This window comes from Eleutherodactylus coqui, chromosome 4 (genome assembly GCF_035609145.1).
Source record: "Eleutherodactylus coqui strain aEleCoq1 chromosome 4, aEleCoq1.hap1, whole genome shotgun sequence".
Lineage (NCBI taxonomy): Eukaryota > Metazoa > Chordata > Amphibia > Anura > Eleutherodactylidae > Eleutherodactylus > Eleutherodactylus coqui.
The window spans coordinates 194,738,729-194,758,079 of NC_089840.1; the positions used below are offsets into that span (position 1 = coordinate 194,738,729).

Genomic DNA, 19,351 nt, shown 5'->3' on the forward strand with positions numbered 1-19,351 from the left:
ACTACATGTATCAGAAGTTCTCCCACTTTGTATCCGGTCTGTGTGGGAGTATACACCAAGCAGCTACCCCCTCTATATTAAGAGGCTGTCCCTCACAGGTGCAATTAGCTCCCTCATTTGGTAGTCTGCCACCTGCATGATGAGAGGATGCAGCTATTTGCCCTCCTTAGGCCTCATGTCCACAGTAAAATTATTATTTTAAATCCGCAGAGTTTTTCCAGCACGCGGATCTGCGCCCCATAGGGATGCATTGGACACCTGCAGGTAGTTAAATACCTGCGGATGTCATTTTTCCCGTCAGGCACGGATCCGCGTGCAGGAAAAAATCCGGACATGCTCCATTTTAGTGCGGGTACCAGAATTAAAACTCACCTGCTCCGGACGATGCTGATCTTCCCTTCTTCGCGGCTGGATCTTCTTTCTTCGGCCCGGCGGATGTGCCCGGCGCATGCGCATGGCACGTTGCTGGCGTGCCGAGCACATCTGCCGGGCCGAAGAAAGAAGATCCGGCCGTGAAGAAGGGAAGAACCGCATCGTCCGGAGCAGGTGAGTTTATTCTTTTTAGGCCTCATGTCCACGGGGCAGGAGGGACCCGCTACGGATTCTACATAAGGAATCCGCGCCGGGCCTGATTTTCCCCTTGGACATGAGGCCTTAGTCAATAAGTATATGGCCATTTTCGGTGCTACTTAGCCAATCAATGCAGTGCTTGGTGAACCAATGCGAGGGCTGTGATTGGATTATCCAGCTCTGCATTGATTGGCTGAATAGAGTTTGAAGAACCAATCACTTTGTGGTGGTGGGATTTATGAATTGGCTGAGCCGTGGCATTGATTGGCCAGTTCATAAATCCCACCTCCACAACGTAATTAATTCTTCAAACTCTGCTCAGACCCATCGCTTCCTGGAGGCGGGATTTGTGAATCCCGCCACCAGGAAGTGAACTTCTGTGGGCGAACGAGGACTGCAGGATGCCCAGCGATGCTCCAGAGAGCAGCGGGAGGACCCGGACCGAGCCTGCGAGGTAAGTGTTCCCTTTTTTAAAATTTTTTCCAGGGAATTGAGGTAGGACTTATTTTAGAAGGAGGGCTTAACCTTCTTGCAATAAAACCGCTGGCAGCAGCAAAGCAATGCACGATATTTCGCAAGAAAAACCTTACTGATGCTACAAAATCGCATGAACACAGCTGCAATATCGCTGTCGCCTGTGTAAAAAGAGGCCTTAAGGAGCACATGGGCTTGGTCATTTAGGGGTTAAGGACACATGGTCCGATCAGGATGCGGTGTAAATGTGGTTTTGATGCGATGTTGACCACATACATTTTTTTTCCCCCCAAAGCTGCTGCAGTTGAGATTCAATAAGGCTGCCTAATTGTGGCAGCGAACAGATGTGATGTCATGCGGTGACATCATTAGGCGCTCTCCTGTCTGTTGGTGGAGGCTGTTGTAGGTGCCGCTCGTAGAGGCTGTTATGATCCTGGTAATTGCTTCTCTGTAACATATGAGCAGCATTTTGAGCTGCTTACACTTGTGTAGCATCTTCTGCCGGCCTGGTATACCCTGTATTTACGTGATCCTGTTATGCGTGTCCTGAACCCCCTGGCTGAGTAATAACACTGTCTGTCCAAGTGTGATAAGGAACTGATGAAGAAACACATTCCTTACTATATGTCTGCCATGCACTGGAAAGTCTCTTAACCCCTTCCTACCATATATACACCACTGAGTGTGGTGTGTATGTATATGTATGTGTGTGTATGTGTGTATGTATATATATATATATATATATATATATATATATATATATATATATATATATATAAATTACACACATGGTGTGAGCTCAGCAGCAAGTGTCTGCTGTCATAATAGCTCCAATCCCAGTTGTTCAGCCCCTTCAGTGAACACAAAAATGTGATGATTTAAAAACCCCTCAAATATCGTTTCCTTAAAGGGGACCTCTCACACGACCGGATTTCAATTGCAGATTCCACGATTGGTAGCCACACAGAGGACCCATGGTAAAAAGTGGGCATTTAAAGGAATGTATTTTTAAATTACCGCGAAGTCCGCGTGGACGACCTCTATTGATGTCAATGGAAGCATGTGACCCGCAACCCATACGCAATTAACATTATGTATGGACTGCGGGTACGTGCATCATCGCTAAGCGACGGGCCGGGAAATACAAGCCAAAAAACCCCTGTACTGTGTATGACTGTCTGTGAGCCTCCTCCGTCATCCGCAATACAGTCAAGTGCCCTATAAAGGGTCAGCGGCTGGGGTCACAGCCAGAATCTGCTGCAGGCCCCCTGCATGCAGAATCCAACCCGCTCGTGTGCCTTAATAAGATGATGCCCCTGATTGGCTGCAGATCCCACTGTACCAGTAGAGTACCAAGTACTCCGCTTCACTCTCCCCGGCGTGGGGACCATATCGGTAACGTTCTCTTTAGCCATGGGGACTTACATTCTTTCTTTTTATGCCGTACCTACGCAGTTCATCCCGTGTTTGGGAACGTGCGCTGTCCGTATAAATTCATGAACCGCATGCGGTCCCATGATACACCTGTGAAGCTATGCACATCGGCACTAGTTCATACAGATCGACGGTCCGCATGAAAAAGCTCATGGCATTCCCTTTTCCCGTGTGTTTCACAGTCTAGAAATATGGCATAAAAATGCATGTCATTGTGCGTCACCCATATATATTGGGCAGCACATGGACTGGTATCCCCTCGTTTTCCCCTCGTGTCTCTCAGGCTCAATTTGCACTCCTGGTTAGTGTGCCGTGCAGTCACACGGGCAAGAAAATACTAAGCGTTTTGTGTGTTAAGATAAAAATACAAGCCATTATTTTCAGCAAGCAGGATCCGATACGCAGGGAGAACACAGGGTTTCGGTCCATGAGAACGCTGTGCGCCCATGTGAATGAGCCCTGACATTTTTTTAAAAGGACTCTATGGGATTAAAAAGCCATGGCTAGTTTCTTCCAGCGACCCTCTGCTCCATGGACTCTTTGGTACTGCAGAATTCAGTTAAATGGGGCTGAGCTGCAATACTAGACACGGCCTGCAGACAAGTGAGGCACTGTTTCTAAGAAGGAAGCAGCCATGCTTTTCTAGGCTCATTATACTGTCTTATGAAGTCATTCCTACCAGCCCCGCCATGCCACGGCTATTATTGACATGACCGAATCTGCAGCGGTGCCTCCAGATGTGACCGGAGTGTTACCTCTCTGTAAGAGCCAGTCCTTCTCCTTATGGCTTTTGTAGTTGAACCCAGTGGATGTTTGCTTTTCTAAAAATACCCTTACTGTATTGTTGTTAGAGGGAGAGTAGGAGATGGTGCGGTGTTAGTTTTGAGTTTACTCCAACATTACCAACATTGCGGTTCATCGAATAAATGATACGGACTTCAGAAACTATTTTGTGCCTTAAAGGGAATCTGCCAGCTGGAACATACAGTCCAAACTGCAGGAAGCATGTTATAGGGCAGGAGGAGCCGAACAGACTGATATATAGTTTATGGGGAAAGAGTCAGTAGAACTTGTATTATATTCATTTATATCTCTACACATTCTGAGCTCAACAGTCCAATGGGCGGAGCTATCAGTTATTTAAAACCCTCATTCCATGCACTTACACAGATAGCTGTCAATCACTGATAGCTCCGCCCATTGGACTGTTCAGCTTTGAATGAGTAGAGATATAAATGAATATAATACAATTTCTACTCGTTTCCCTATAAAACTATATATCAATCTGCTCGGCTCCTCCTGCTCTATAACATGATGCCTGCAGGTTGGACTGTATGTTTCGGCTGACGGACGTCCTGTAGAGATCAAGCTATTTTTCTGCTGCATTTCCAGAGCCATAACTTTCTTCTCATCCCTGTAGCTGTAGGAGGGCTTGTTTTCTGCAGAACAAGTTGTATTTTGCAACCACACCATTTCAGATAATAAACCACTTTTTTCCATTACATTTTTTATTATTTCTCAGATACCTTTTTTTAAAAATTGGGTTAACTTTACACAGGCGAGTGTGGTTTTTTTTTTTTGTTTTTTTGCACTCGCCAACATGCATTTTCCCTGCGGATGAGAGGCGGTTTTCTCTCAAAACCGCCTCGGGGAAGTCGCAGTCCTCCACTGCGGCTGTCAAATTCCCAGAGTTTCTCCCATTGTAAGATGGGACAAGCCGGGCTTTGTTACTTGCATCCCATCGTGATGCGATGCAAGTAAAAAAAATCACAAATCTCGTTTGCTGCCCAGGATTCCCGCCGATCTGCTGTTCATAGGCCAGCTGTCATTGTGGACAGAGCCGGAAGCAGACGCGCTGTAGGAATTCAGTGGCATCTGCACCTGCAGTACTAACCCTGACCACTGCACTACTGACGGAGCTGTCTCATTCTGACTCTGTTCATGCAGACACATCTTATCAGTAGGGATCCCGAGTGGTGGACCACAGCTGATCAACTATTGATGACCTGTCCTCAAGATAGGCCATCAATGATTGAAGTCCTGGGCAACCTTGTTAACATAATGTTACCTAATGCAACAGACCCACATAAATTACAGGGTATGAAAGGGTCTAAGGGCTCAGGCCCACGGGCGTATGCGTAAAACGTTACAGCCTATACGCTCTGCCGGCAGTGACCGCGTATGGGCTGAATATGGCACTGTGCATGCCTGCGTATAACGCATCACGGACATGTTCACATGTTCAGTGGGATTTTTTTTCTCTTTAAGGCCGCCTGCAGACGAGCGGGTCGGATCCGGCGGCGAGAATTCTCGCCGCGGGACCCGACCTGAGCGCCTGCAGAGACGAGCGCGTACTCACCCGCGCCCGGCAGCCCCGGCTCTTTCATGAGCGGGCAGCCGGCGCATGCGCAGACCGGAGCCGGCGGCCGGGTGAGTGACGTATCTGTGCCCCGCACAAAAATAGGACATGCCGCGGTTTGTTTGCCGAACCGCGGCCGTCTGCATAGGAGTGCGTATTGTAATGCACTCCTATGCAGGCTTTGAGCGGTAGAAATCCCGCGGGAAATCCCGCCGCGGGATTTCCGCCCGTGTGCAGGCGGCCTAATTCTTTGCATATGAACAGCGTATCAAACTCGGCCCCTGGAAGGGCTGCAAATCATGCGCAGAGAAATAGAGCATGCTACGATTTATTTCTTGTGCGTATTGATACGCAGTGCCCACATGCCGGTGTGACTGGTAGAATGAAAGTGCCTCCACTCACCGCGTGTCATGCATACGTGCAATGCACGCCTGAGACACGGTGAAAGGGCGGTCATGGACCTGAGCGCTCAGAAGTACTGTGTCACTGCGGATACACTGTACACACTATAACTGTGTTGAATACTTGTTTTGGACTTATTGGGGGCATTGCCCTACCATTTTTAAGGCAAATATATTTAATTTTTGTATTTTTTTTGTAACGTGAACGGTTTATTCAGTTCTAGTGCTGATGGGCATAAATAATTGAGCTACAGCACATAATTGAAGTAGTAACAAAGAAAAAGTAAAACAAATACAACACACCCATAACTAAAAATATAAGTAATGTGGTCTGCCAGGAATAACACAATCCATTGTTCTCTAAGGTTACATCCAGCACTCCGTGCCATGTCTAGTTCTACAGCTGTTATCCATTGCATATTGAACAACATGTATTGTATACACAGAATGTTCTGGGGATCACTTTGTTTTTTTATTTCCTCGTCAAGTTTTTATTGAGATTTATATACATTATATCATAAAGAATAAATTACTACAATAATCTCACTATAAGCATGAAAATGTCCAGCCAGGCAGAAAATATATTATATGGCGCAATATACAGTTGCACTATATTATATAGGAAGCATATCCTACATACATTAAATGATCCTGCGCCGAAGTATATTGTATAGCAGTAAGGTCGTACCAAAATGCCCGTTAAGAAGATGAAGGCAACAATCTACCGGTAAAGAATAAAGCACTTAAAAGAAGAAGAGGAAAGGTGCCGAAAGAGAGAAGGAAAGAAACCAAACTTAGGAGATGGGTGCACAATTTGATCAGTGACCCCGCTTGTGAGCAAAAATGTGCCGACGTTCCTTCATACTTAAAGGGGTTGTCTCGCGGCAAACCTCAAAATTTTACCTTACCCCATTCCCCCTGTCACCCCCCCCCCCCCCCCGGCATAAAATAGCAAATTAAAGCGGTTTTTAAACTGCTTGCTACTCACTGATCCAACGAAATAAGGACTTTAAAAAATCTTCTCCCTAAGATGGCCGCCGGTCCTTTCCCAGGGATGCACTGCGGTTTTCTCGCATGGTGCACCGCGGGTCTTCTCCCATGGTGCACCATGGGCTCTGTGCGTTCCATTACCGATTCCAGCCTCCTGATTGGCTGGAATCGGCACACGTGATGGGGCGGAGCTACGCGATGACGCGTAGAAGGGGGCGGAGCCAGAACACCGCTTGTGCCTGGACCGAGCAGAAGGGGAGAAGACCGCACAGCGCAAGCGCGTCTAAAAAAGCAAGAAGACAGCGAAATTAGACGGAGCCATGGAGACGGGGACGCTAGCAACGGAGCGGGTAAGTGAATAACTTCTGTATGGCTCATATTTAATGCATGATGTACATTACAAAGTGCATTAATATGGCCATACAGAAGTGTATAGACCCACTTGCTGCCGCGAGACAACCCCTTTAATCTTTCAATCATTAAAGGGGTTCTGTCATTAAAAAACATAATTCTATACTTGCCTATTCCTCCCGTGTCAGTCTACTTACCGCATCTTCTCCTGTTTCCTGCAGTCACCTTACCTCTAGCTAGCTGATTCTCCTGCTTCCTGTGACGTGACGTACATTCACAGGCAGTCTTCTTCCAGCCCGGCAATGTACGCTACGTCACTAGTTCACAGCCTAGCATGGAGTGTTGAGCTATTGCAGAGACTCCGCATGTGTGCTGTCTCTGCAATAGATCAGCACTCCTTCCCAGCCAGTAAACGCTACAGTCACAGGGATGTGACCTTCACTGACCTGCAGGAAGAGGAATGCAGGCTTTTTAACAAGCAGGCCAACTTGCGGTGAGCTGACCCAGGGGTCTAGAGAAGATCAGCGAGGAGAAGATGTGGTAAGTGGACTGCCTGTGGAGGACTAGGAGTATAGAATTTTTTATTTTATTTAATGACAAAACCCCTTTAAGCTAGGTTCACACGGGACGGATTTACCGCGGAATTTCTGTGCCAGCCATGTGTACGGGATTTTGCAAAAACCGCAATGGAATGCATATGGCTCGCATATATATGCACCGTTGCGACGCGATAGTTTGGGAAGTTAAAAAAAACAGGAAAATTGTGCATGGCTTACGCAGCGGTTTACACATACAGTTTAAGTAATTAACCTCCACCATCTACTCAGTGAAAAACACCGCAATAGGAAATTTCCATTGTCTTGGACTAAACGTCCTAGCGTCTGAAGAAATGTCCAAAAAGGCTGTTTTTCATGGTTGACAGCGGTCCAGGGTTAAAGGAAAGGAGCCCATTACAGGTGATGTTGGAGAAGTATGGCCCATGAGTCTATCATGTAGTGTTAATGTTTTTGATCAAACAAATGGACAATCGCACCAGATATGCAGCATTATCCCAGGAGCGCTACTACACCACCAACATAAGTAATACTGGGTATCTTTGGCAAAACAAGCCATTGGCAGGAAGTAAGTAGAAAGTTTCTTTTGTCAATCTTAATCTAAGAATTTAGTATACAGTTCAGTCTCCCACTTCCTAGTGAACGCCATTGAAGGAAAATGGGGGAAAGTTTTTAAAAGCCCCAAAAAGAAGAATGTAATTGCAACGAAGGAGATGAGAGCAACAAGAAAGATTTGAGGGGGTCTTATGTTGTCAGGATGGTGTAATGGTGCTATGGTGATTCATTACTAGTGAACTCCAAAGTCGCTTAGTATTATTTAACCATATAGCGTGCCTTATATGACAACCTGATTGAATTAGGGTATTTTAGCATATAGCTCTACCACATATTAGGCAAATTTGTAATACAGTATTATTCGTCAGGGCATGATGATTATACAAGTTAAGGCCCATTTACACACAACAAAATTCGCTCAAAAGCCATATTTCGAGCGATAATCATTGCATGGAAATGTACCCATCTTTCTGTTTTCTGCTGAACGATGGATGTCAGTTCAACTTGAAATATGTCTTTCAGCAGAACAGCACACTGTGCTCTGTTCGGGGACCGCTGATAACAGCTGATTGCATTGTTTCAGCTGTTCCAGGCTGTCAGCCCCACCTGCAGAACAAAAGGGATTTATTCAGAGAGCCCTGAATAAATTCAGCTCCCGGCTCACATGCTACTAATTAATACTAATAGGCATTAGTACCAATTAGTATATTATGCAAAATGATTACTCAAAGGCATCTTTTGAGCCATCATCTTTGCGTGTAAATGCAGCTGACTGTGATTTGCCTCCTTACGTAAATGTTGTATTCTTATCTAAGAAAGTTCTTCTTTGCTTCCTCACATTGTGACCGTTTTATCTTTCTGTTTTTGGTAGATGGACTTGTGAATCCACTAGTGGAACTGTCTGCGAAGCAGGTAGCATTTCACATTCCATTCGAAGTGGTCGAAAAGGTTTACCCCCCAGTTCCAGAGCAGCTACAACTACGAATTGCGTTCTGGAGCTTCCCGGAGAATGAGGAGGATATAAGGTGAGTTCTTCACAGCTAATATGTTCGCTTCCAAACCTTGGTGATTGCTGATGGTATTATTCCAACTAAATGCCATGTATTTTATAGGTTCCCTAGCACTTTTAAATGCCCTTAAATAAATCGCCATGAATTCCAGGTGGTTTTCTTATCGTCTTTTACATTGGAATTTTTCCTTTTTTTTTATTTTTTATTTTTTTTTTTATTTAATTTGAAATTAGCCTTAGTATGTACAGAATTTTAGATTTCTCTAGTTATATTTTTGTCCCATTGTTTTAGTCAAATTTATTAAAGGTAATGGGGATAGAAGATAAAATGATCACTGGGGAGTGACCCCCTGGAAACCCCCTCTGATCCGGAGAACAGCACACTTCCGAATGCCTCGTGTAAATGGAGTGGTGCACACGCGTGACTACCACTCCATTCACTCCTATGGGACGGATGGCGGTCGATGCACTCGAATAACTTCCTCCGTCCGATAGAAGTGAATAGATGTTGTGCATTGGGCGCCTTGCCATTTGCCTTATCTGCCTAGGGCACTAAAAGACCTTGGAAGCCATGGACATCACAGACAGAGGAATTATTCCAACTAATCTTGGTCTTCAGTAGCTGCAACTGTTCCAACAAAGCTGTAGCCAGGGGGAACGGCCGGTGGGGGGCGGAATCACATGTAGGTCGCCTCGAGGAGAATCGGAGCAGAGTCCCTTCTTCAAAGAAAGGAAGAAGACCTGGTAAAATAGACATTAGAGCCACTGCGGGGGACTAAGCCAGGCGTGCTGAGCCAGAAACCTATTAAATCCTTTTTTGACACCTTCATGCAAACAGACGCAGCTTGGCAAGTACATTGTTTTACTTCTACTCCACTGATGATTATTTACAGCGTGTATTATGTTGCATCCCTATCCACAGCTTCATTTGTAATTCTGCAAACTCCTCACATTCCCGCTGCGATGTCTGTACAGAACCTGCTTTCTAAAGCCTCCCAACAAGTGCTCTACAGTAAAGCGTACTACCCTATGGTTGGGATTGGGGGGGGGGGGGGGGGTCTGCAAGTTGTCCTGTGCCTCCTATAGGAAGCTAGAGGGTTACATAGAAGGGAAGTAGTCCGGCGGTTATGTAGAAGATGTCTTGAACTGTAGAGGGAGTTTCAGGTGTGAAACTAATTTTGTTGCAGTTGTTTCTTCTATAAAGTGCGCAGCTGCATAAGTAGTGTTTATTCTAAGGACTTTTACAGATTCCTATTTAATCTGAAATGTATTATATGATGTTAGATGGCTCATAGCCGGAAATGTGCTGGCATGAAAATGTGTTCATATGTTAAAGCGGTTTTCAGAGACTGACACAAACTCCCCAGCACATATATTTTATGGGCAGGGTAAGAGCTAAAACTAAACAAATAATATAAAAACACTACTTGCCTGATTAATCACCTCTGAAGCCAGTGGAATCAGACCTTGTGTCAGCCGGTGACTCCCGCGTATCTGTCCGGGATTGGCCCTTTGTGTGCTGCGGATGTGCCGGCCGGCGCACATGCATAGTGAAGCGAATGCCGTGTCAGTGATGATGCGGAACTGCGGCTATTTAGAAATTGGCATTTCAGAAGCCGCCCGTGCGAGTCCCGCACGAAAATAGCGCATGCTGCGATTCTTCCACTGTGAGCGGAAATCGCAAGTGATGCAAAGAATCATTTTACATTGCAAGCTATGGATGGACATTGCTGCGAAATCCGCATCAGACGCCCGCCCCGAATTCCACAGCAAAAATCCGCCCGTGTGCTTTGGGCGTTAGGTTGATTTTACACACAAGTTTTTGTGGGTGTTTTTCATACTTTGGTTTATTTAAAAAAAATAAAAAAATAAAAAAAAACAAAGCCAGAAGTGGGAAATATAAAGGAAGGGCTTATAGTTTTTCTTCTTGCTGGATCCACTCCTGGCTTTGGCTCAAAGATTGCCACGAAAACTGGTGTGTGAATCCACCCTTAATGTGGAATTGTTTATTCAACAGTTCCCGAGTACACTAGAATTACTGGAAATGATCCATCTAACTCTTATAATGGCTCTCTCCCCATTTACCACAGATAGTTGCTAGTCTGTTCTAGTTTGGATTATAGAGTTGTGGGTATGTGAAATCCGAGTTAGAAAGGCCTTTATTGGGCTCTTGTCATCCCTCCATTGAGAGGTCAATGAGGTACAATCCTTTTTTTAAAACACAACAGAGCATGTTTCATAGTTAAAGCAACCCTCCTGGACAAACAAAGATGGCTGCGTTGCTGACGCACACTACGTATTCGTATACATTGGTAGTTTAGACCTTACATGCTGCACTGGCCAATCAGTGCGGTGTGGAGTATCTTAGGCTAAAGTTGCATGCTGGTGCAGTGTGTGCATTAGCTAGTCAGAGGAGCAGTAGGGCCATTTTTGTTTGTCCAGGGCCAAGGGTTGCTTTAAAGTTAGATGGGAAAGTACTATGTAGGTTAAAGGGGTTTTCCAGGCAAAAACTATTGGTGATCAATTCTCAATAGTTCATCGCCGGGGACCTGCTGCACAGCATTCCCAATGATCATCTGATCCCCGGCCTGTCAGTGCAGCGGGTTAGACATGCATCATAGATGACGGGACCTGCAGTGGCCTAGCAGGCCTCACTCCCATTGAGATCAGTAGGAGCTAAAGTGGCTATTACATTTTACACCCGTACCCAGTGTCTCAGGCAGACGTTCTTAGACGTGTAATAGATGCTTCAGCTTCCATTGATTCAGTGAAGTCAGTTAGGCCACTTCTGGTCCCGTCTCCTGTGATGCACATCTGGCTTGCTGCATTGACAGCCGAGCGATCAGGTGATTGCTGGGGATCCCGTGCGGCAGGTCCCTGGCGATTAACAATTGATGACCTAACCTGAGGATAGGTCATCCATAGTCTTTGCCTAGAAAACCCCTTTCAACTATATATATTCCAATTGAAAGAGAAGGACCCCTAGAAGTGTGTTTTTTTTTTTTGTTTTTCTTTTTTTTTTAAAATCTTTACGCAAAATATTTCGATAGTCTTTCGTCCTTGCATTTATTTTTTTGCTTTGCCAAAAGCCTTCTCCTACCACACAGGATCTTGTAAAAGAAATGGTTTCAACCGTAACAATAATCAAAATACAATCTTGACCTTCAACAGGTTGTACTCCTGCTTGGCCAACGGTAGCGCAGATGAATTCCAGAGGGGCGAGCAGCTGTTTCGTATGAGAGCCGTGAAGGACCCTCTACAGATAGGTAAGACCTGTAAGCCTCTGCTCACACACAGCAGATTTTCTATGGCAGATAATCTGTTGCAGATTTTTGACTCAGATTTCACTCCCTCATTCCAGGGAGTGAAATCCATGTTGAAAATCCATAGCATAAATTGACATTCTGCATATCAATTCTGCTGCCGATCTTTCACACCATAAGGATGAAATTTGTTAAAATCTCATCTATAATAACTTGCACTGTAAATGCTGTGGATTTGCCATGCAGAAATTCCACTTCAAAAATCTGCAGTATTTACACTGTGTGGCAATTTTGTAGAGTTTAACCCTTTATGAACGCACCACTTAAATTGATGAGCTATCAGTCTAACTTACATGACTAGTTTGATGGCAGTGTGTTCTTTACATAGTGCCATCAGCAGGATTGGGCTGTTTGAGTGAAAGCCCCATTCTGTAGTGTGACAAGGGACTGAAATAATTTCCTTGTCACAAAGAATCTGGAACACTGCGCTCGCTCTGAGAGTTGCACTCACGAAGGCAAAAGTTCTGCTTCTGCATTCAGTAAGTTGCTAGGGAATACTGGGATGTCAGTAATGACATCAGAGGGATTCCCTGAGCCGCTGGGACTGGGAGGTGTGCAGAGGAGACCTGATGTGCATCCTCTCTGCATGTCTGTGCATATGGATCACAGGTACTGTAATGATGATCTTTATGGGCTGTTAGCATTACGTCACTGCTTATCAGTGATCTCTATAGGAGGACAGCAGGGAACACGTAGAAAGTGTGTTCATAGGTTACTTGTGCCCCTGTAGTAAAATAATAAATACATTAAAATGTAAAAAAAATAAAATGAGAAAAAGATAATGAAAAATTAAGTAAAAAATAAATAAATAGGACCCCCCCCCCTCCTTCTTCCCCCTCCTTTCCCCCCAAAAATGCACATGGCTCTGAACCCACATACACAAATTTTAGGTATCCTGCATGACACGGACACATTTTGAATGAGCTTTGGGTGCTCTGGAATTACGTTCCTGTCATGCAGAGTGTATATTCATAAAAACAGAAAATAATGACCCATAGCCACCAATTTTAGTCTGTTCCGAGGATTACTTTTTGGAGTAAATAGTTTTAATCTCAAAATATACATAGCATTGGAAAATGAGGGAAAATTCGTTTTCTCCTATTTCTCATCATTTTTTTTTTAATGAAAAAAATAAAATGGAAGATATATACCGTATTCCCCTGAAAATAAGACTCTATCTTATATTAACTTTAGACACAGAAGAGGCACTTGGTCTTAATGTCACGGGACGTCTTATTTTACTTACCTAGCATGCTTGGTATGTGACCTCCCGCTGCTCTCCGGCACGTCCAGCACGTCCTGCAGTCCTCAGACGCCCACAAGTCCCACCTCCAAAAAGTGATTGGTTCTCGACCGCTGCTCAGCCATTCGGAGCAATCAATGCACAGCTCAATGAACCAGTCCAGTGTTGCATTGATTGGCTGAGCAGCGGTTGAAGAACCAATCACACCCATTGCATTGTGGAGGCTGGATTTATGAATTGGCTAATCAATGCCGCCTCCTCCACTTATAAGCCACAACTTCTTCCCGCTGACTCCTGCACTGACCACTCACTCTGAATGTACTGAATTTGTACACAGAGAGGTCATAGACTTTTATGGGCAGCAGTTATATGGGGAGGAGAGGGATACAAAGGCGGAAACTTGATTCACAGCCTTGATTCACAGCCAGACTTCTCAGTACCACTATATAATATGCTTCTACAGTATGTGACGCAGTACATCCTGCTTGTCTGAAGTGTATGGAGACATCATAGCAGCTCAGAGAACTGAGAATTTAGAACTTGAGCCTACGAAACGGTAAACGGTTGTAGAATGCAGGATACAAATACCAGTATATATAATAACCAAGGAGTGTTGTTCCTTATGCACATACACAGAACAGCTGATTCTGATAAATCATGTGAAAGTAGTCTTTAAGGAAATGTATGGTGGTTTTCTAAGGGGCTGCAGGTTTAATGTACATATGCGATACAGACCAGGCCTGCGGGATGTTGGTGTATGCTACCGCTCAGCATCGGTGCTTCCCACAACCTGCCAGGCTGTTCCTGTACTTTCTTGCCAACCGCACAGATGGCTCTCCTGCTTGTTTCACTCATAGAGGTCAATCAGAGAGAACTTACTATTAGGCAAAGTTCATTTTATCAGCGGACGTCCTTAAGGAATATTATTGGTTTACCTATAAATGCACATGTTCTGCAAAAAAGTTCCAATGTTGATGTTTTTTTTTTGAACACTTGTAATTTTATCTTTTCAGGTTTCCACTTGAGCGCCACTGTAGTACCGCCACAAATGCTGTCCCCGAAAGGTGCCTACAATGTGGCCGTGATGTTTGACCGTTGCCGGATCACCTCGTGCAGCTGTACCTGTGGAGCGGGAGCGAAGTGGTGCTCCCATGTGGTGGCCCTTTGTCTCTTTAGGATACACAATGTTAGTGACTTGGTTAATGGTGGAATCGCAGTGACGTCAGATCAGTTTTGTTCTAGTAAATCTGTTGGACAGAGCTTATCTAATCACATCTGGGAGTTACCTGTGCGCTATCTAAGGATCACCCATGTGTTGTTTGATTGATCCCAGAGGAGCCATGTAGTGTCAGACAGTGTTTGTGCAAATGGTTCTGGGAAACTCTCTCAGGAGACACTACACTAAGTGTAATGTATTTTACATGAAAGTTCTGTTTATGTACAGTATATCACTCTGTGAGTACGTTCACATGACGGAAATAACTGTGGAAAAGTTCAGCATGAATACCGCCTCTAAAATCAGCATTAAAATTCACATGTTTTTTACATTGCTTTTCATGTGGATCCTCATGCAGAATATGCCCTGTCACTGGATACAATCCACGTGTGGAAATTTCACATGGAAAATCTTGTTTCCATGCATTTCTGCGTCAAGAAGTCATGTATCCTCACCTCTTAAGGAGAGCACCTAGAAGGTGAGTGAGGAGACTTATAAGGTCATGCATGCTCCTCTGGGAAATATGCAAATAAGGTAGATGGCACTGCAGAGGTATTATTCCATCTTCCTTATTTGCATATATTTCCCAGAGGAGCATGCATGGCCTTATAAAACCTCCTCACACACCTTCTTGGTGCTCTCCTTAAGGAGTGATGATACCCATCCTGACTCACATTTGTAGTCAAGCCAGGATCCTACTGCACACTGATGAGGGTCAAGAACCACAAAACAGCTGTAGGGCTCAGTCACACGGGTGCATCGGCGCCCGTGTTACTGCAGGTAGCAGACGGCCGTACCTGAAGACGTACGTGCCTCTGCAGTGCTGGAGGAAAGGTCATGTGTTCTTTCATCAGCGCTGCAGAGAGACGTCCGTCTTCAGGTACGGCCGTCTTCTAACTGTCAGTCACACGGGCGCATCGGCGCCGGTGTACGGGTGCCGATGCGCCCATGGGACTGAGCCCGTATTCTGTTTTGGTTTTCAATTCCCATTCATTGTTATAAAGACCTGTATAAAGGGTTGGAAATGGATTTGCATGAATGCTGCCATCCAATAGGTGGCGCTGCAGATGTATTGTTCAATCTTCCTTATTTTCTTGATTCTGACACACACAGTAACAAGATTTGCCATGTTGAAATTCTACATGCGGATCCACACAAAAAACTGCGTAAAAAAGATTCAGATTTTGATATGGATTTTAGAGGCGGAATTCACGTTAAATATTTTCACTGTGATATCCACCATTTCACATGGTTATTTTTTTTACTGCAAATCCACGTCACGTAAGTGTCTTATTAATTTGAATGGGAAGCCACCTCGTACTCTGCGTTATACTAGATTTCAAATCTGAGCACAAGGGTAAAAAAGTGACATGTCACGTCTTGACCCAGAATCTGCGTGGATAAATCAGCCTGTGGATCTGCTCATTGAAAAGGGTTTAAGCCATGGGTGAATCTGCAGTAGTTTGGGGGGTGAATCTGCAGTAGTTTGGGGGGTGAATCTGCAGTAGTTTGGGGGGGGGGGGGGGTGAATCTGCAGTAGTTTGGGGGGGGTGAATCTGCAGTAGTTTGGGGGGGGTGAATCTGCAGTAGTTTGGTATGCAAATTTGTGGTAAAATCTGTGCAGATATATACACAGAGATACTATATATATGCATATAACTACTGACACCGCTACTATGGCCTGGTGTAGACAAGTGGGAAAGTGTTTTGTGTGTGATGAGGCAAAAGAATCCTTGGGCTATGTTACGAAAAACTGATATACAGCGGGTTGCGCAGCGGCCTTTTTAGTACAGATTTGCTTGTGGATTTCCCACTATGGAACTGTTTGAAATTAAAAGTGCATTTACTCACAACCTCCATCGTCTTCTCACTCTGATAAAGTGGTCCACCTGCTCCCTCGTCAGTCTCCTGCTTGACCCATCACTGGAGGCCAGGAGACTGCCAAGAGAGCAGAATGTCTTCAGAGGAGGAGGGAGGAGAAGATGGAGAAGGGGAGTAAATGGATTTTTTTAATTATAATTTTTTCTGAATTAATTTGCATAGTGTCCTTATTTGCTGATCTTGCAGCGCATCTGCAGGTAATATGCAGCAAAATCTGCCACGGTATGGATTTCTTGCAGATATTGACTTGAATACAATGGGGAAAAAATTACCGCAAATCCACAACCGGTATGCAGGATTAATGGACCTGCTGTGGATTTAAAATCCCTACCACAGGTGAATTTACGCTGCAGATTTTTTTATGCATCATGGTGATGTGATATCTGTACCTCCCATACATTTTGCAGCTACTGTAATTGTTGCACATTTCCAGCACGCTAATCTGCGGCGGAACAAATATGCTACGTGTCTACATACCCTGAAGGTTGTGTTTTAAAGCTCTTTTTTACACAGGCCAATCGTTCAGATTCCTGCGTGCATCTGAATGAATATCATTCAGTATAAACTCAACTATGAATGAGAATTCATTTGCTTTTCATGCGTAAAAACTGAACAACGTATCGTTCTGCGTAAAATGGCAGTCGATCACTTTTATAAATGACTGCCTGCTCTCTGTGAATGGAGGCGGGAGCGATCCCCGGCCGCGCGGCCTCCATTCGTTAGTGATGCTCATTCCTATGTAAAAAGCACAGGAAGGATTCTGGCTGGGACGGCCTGTTCCCGACAGATCGTCCCGTGTGAAAGCACCCTGACTGTGAGCTTTGTTTCCCACAGGCATCAGCAGTCTGCTTGCGAGCTCCAGTTTCTGAATCCTTGTCTAGGCTACAGAGGGATCAGCTGCAGAAGTTTGCGCAATATCTCATCAGCGAGCTCCCACAGCAGGTAGGTGTTTTACGAACATGTACCACCAGTGACTGACGGCTCTTACTAGTAGGAAGCTCACTCTAACTCTTTTTATCCAGATACTGCCCACTGCTCAGCGTCTTCTGGATGAATTACTGTCTTCACAGTCGACCGCCATTAACACAGTGTGTGGAGCCCCAGGTAGCTGCGATCGCCACAAAGAGTGCAAAATATTGCTGCTAGCAAACAGTGTTATGCTGATGGCCGACCCTGTCTTGTCAACTTGTATAGCATGTGGTTTTGTGTCATTTTTCTTCTTGTTTTTTCATCCTCCTTTTAAACACCAATTATGTTTCTAGGGATTTACATGATGAAACCCTTGCTCTATAACTTTTAGCACAAGGCAGGCTTCTACCACTGCTTTTGGTTTTACCGACTCCTTGAATATATCGTCCTCTATGTAGATGCCCAGTTGTGTATTCGTGATGTTCTTAATGATGACACTTTGATACTTAGAGCCCAATAAGTGAACTCCAGATGTATGTAGTACCTCTGTTATATGCTTGTGTCTTTACTTTATGGCATAGTTTTGGGAGGAATAGAAAGGTGCAGGAAGTTTAAATATGTTTTGCACCTCTAAGCTATTGATGACCCATCTTCAGGATAGCTCGTCAATAGTTGATTGGCGCAGTCCGACGTCACTTAGCTGTTTGCTGGAGCTGTTATATGCTGGAAACGTACAGCTTTTTACTGTGCAGCGGTCTGGATTGGTACTGCAGGCACATTCATAGAAACTGTGCCTGCTCTACCATTCCAGGCTTCTGCATAGTGTAAAGAGCTATGTGTTTCTGGCATGTAGCTCTGATCACTCACGCACTAGCCCGAGCGATCAGCTGATTGTTGGGTGTCTTGGGGTGGCAGGCCCCTGCTAATCAACTGGTGACCCTGGGATAGGCATGAATAGTATAGAGCTGGAACACTCCTTTAACACAGTTCCTTTTTTTTACATTATCAAAGTCTGCCTATGGTATGCACTCCTAAAAAATTAAAGCTGGCCATTAACCTTAAATAGTTGTCACCCAAACATCCATTCTCCCACCCCCTCCCTCACACAAACTTATGCGCTCTTGGCTTGGCTGAGCGTGCATGTGTTCTCAGTCGGGAGAGCGGGGGTAAGCTCCTGCTAAACACTTGACTGGGGCTTATCCTCATGGAGAATGAAATGATTGGGCATGTTGAAATCGAACTGCCTGATCCTTCTCTCCTCTGACATCTGCAGTCAGGGAAAGGTTGGGAGGCCCCCACATAGATGGTCTATCAGTGCCGCCAAATTTGGTAGGTTTGGCTGACAATAATCTGTGTATGGTGAGCTTTAGTACAGGCTGTTGGAAAGATGAAGACATTTCCATTCTCTTCTTCTTTTTTTTTTTTTTTCCTTCTGCAGTGACTTGCCTCAGGCCGGTTTCACATCTGCTTTGAAGCCTCCAGTCGGACATTCTGTTGTAGATCCGGCTCAAACTGCTGAAAGAGAAAGCGCTGCATGCAGCACTTTTTCTTCCGTCCAAAGGCCGGGCAGATGAGCGGAAACTGAACAAACCCCATTGTAGTCAATGGGGTCCATTTGGCGCTGTTTGGTTCCATCCTGAAACTGAGTCCTTCAGCTGCAGGATTCCCCTTTCCTGCCCCTTGAATCGAGCAGGAAAGCAGAACCTCGAGTGCAGGTGTGAAACCGCCCTAATAATGTATTAAAGAATTGCTTAGAATACATTTCAAAAATATTGTGTCCAAAATAACACTAGAAGTCTAACAATAGCAAATTTGGAGGGTTTTACACCCGCCCGTTTTGGGAGCAGGAAAGGCTGACGGGTTCCGTCTCAGGTCGGAGCCGAACATTGCTGAATGGACCCCATTGGCTATAATGCGGTCAGTTTGGTTTCCATACAGCTGCCCTGTATTTTGAGCCGGAACCTCTGACGGGGGGTTCCAACACAGATGTGACTACGCCCTTAGTCCAAGCTATCCACTTCACTAGGTCAATGCTACAACATAGCTATTCTAAAATCCAGCATCAGCTAATAAGTACAAAAT

The 19,351-nt window shown here is 44.9% G+C and overlaps 1 protein-coding gene across 1 annotated transcript in view; it reads left to right on the forward strand.

Moving 5' to 3' along the window:
• Positions 1-19,351, forward strand: part of ZSWIM8 (zinc finger SWIM-type containing 8) — an 86,559-nt gene that overhangs the window by 17,684 nt on the left and 49,524 nt on the right. Inside the window, exons 2-6 of the mRNA XM_066600512.1 lie at positions 8,560-8,713; positions 11,869-11,963; positions 14,277-14,449; positions 17,195-17,302; positions 17,383-17,464. Coding sequence (XP_066456609.1) covers positions 8,560-8,713; positions 11,869-11,963; positions 14,277-14,449; positions 17,195-17,302; positions 17,383-17,464 — 612 coding nt within the window. The remainder of the gene's footprint in view (positions 1-8,559; positions 8,714-11,868; positions 11,964-14,276; positions 14,450-17,194; positions 17,303-17,382; positions 17,465-19,351) is intronic.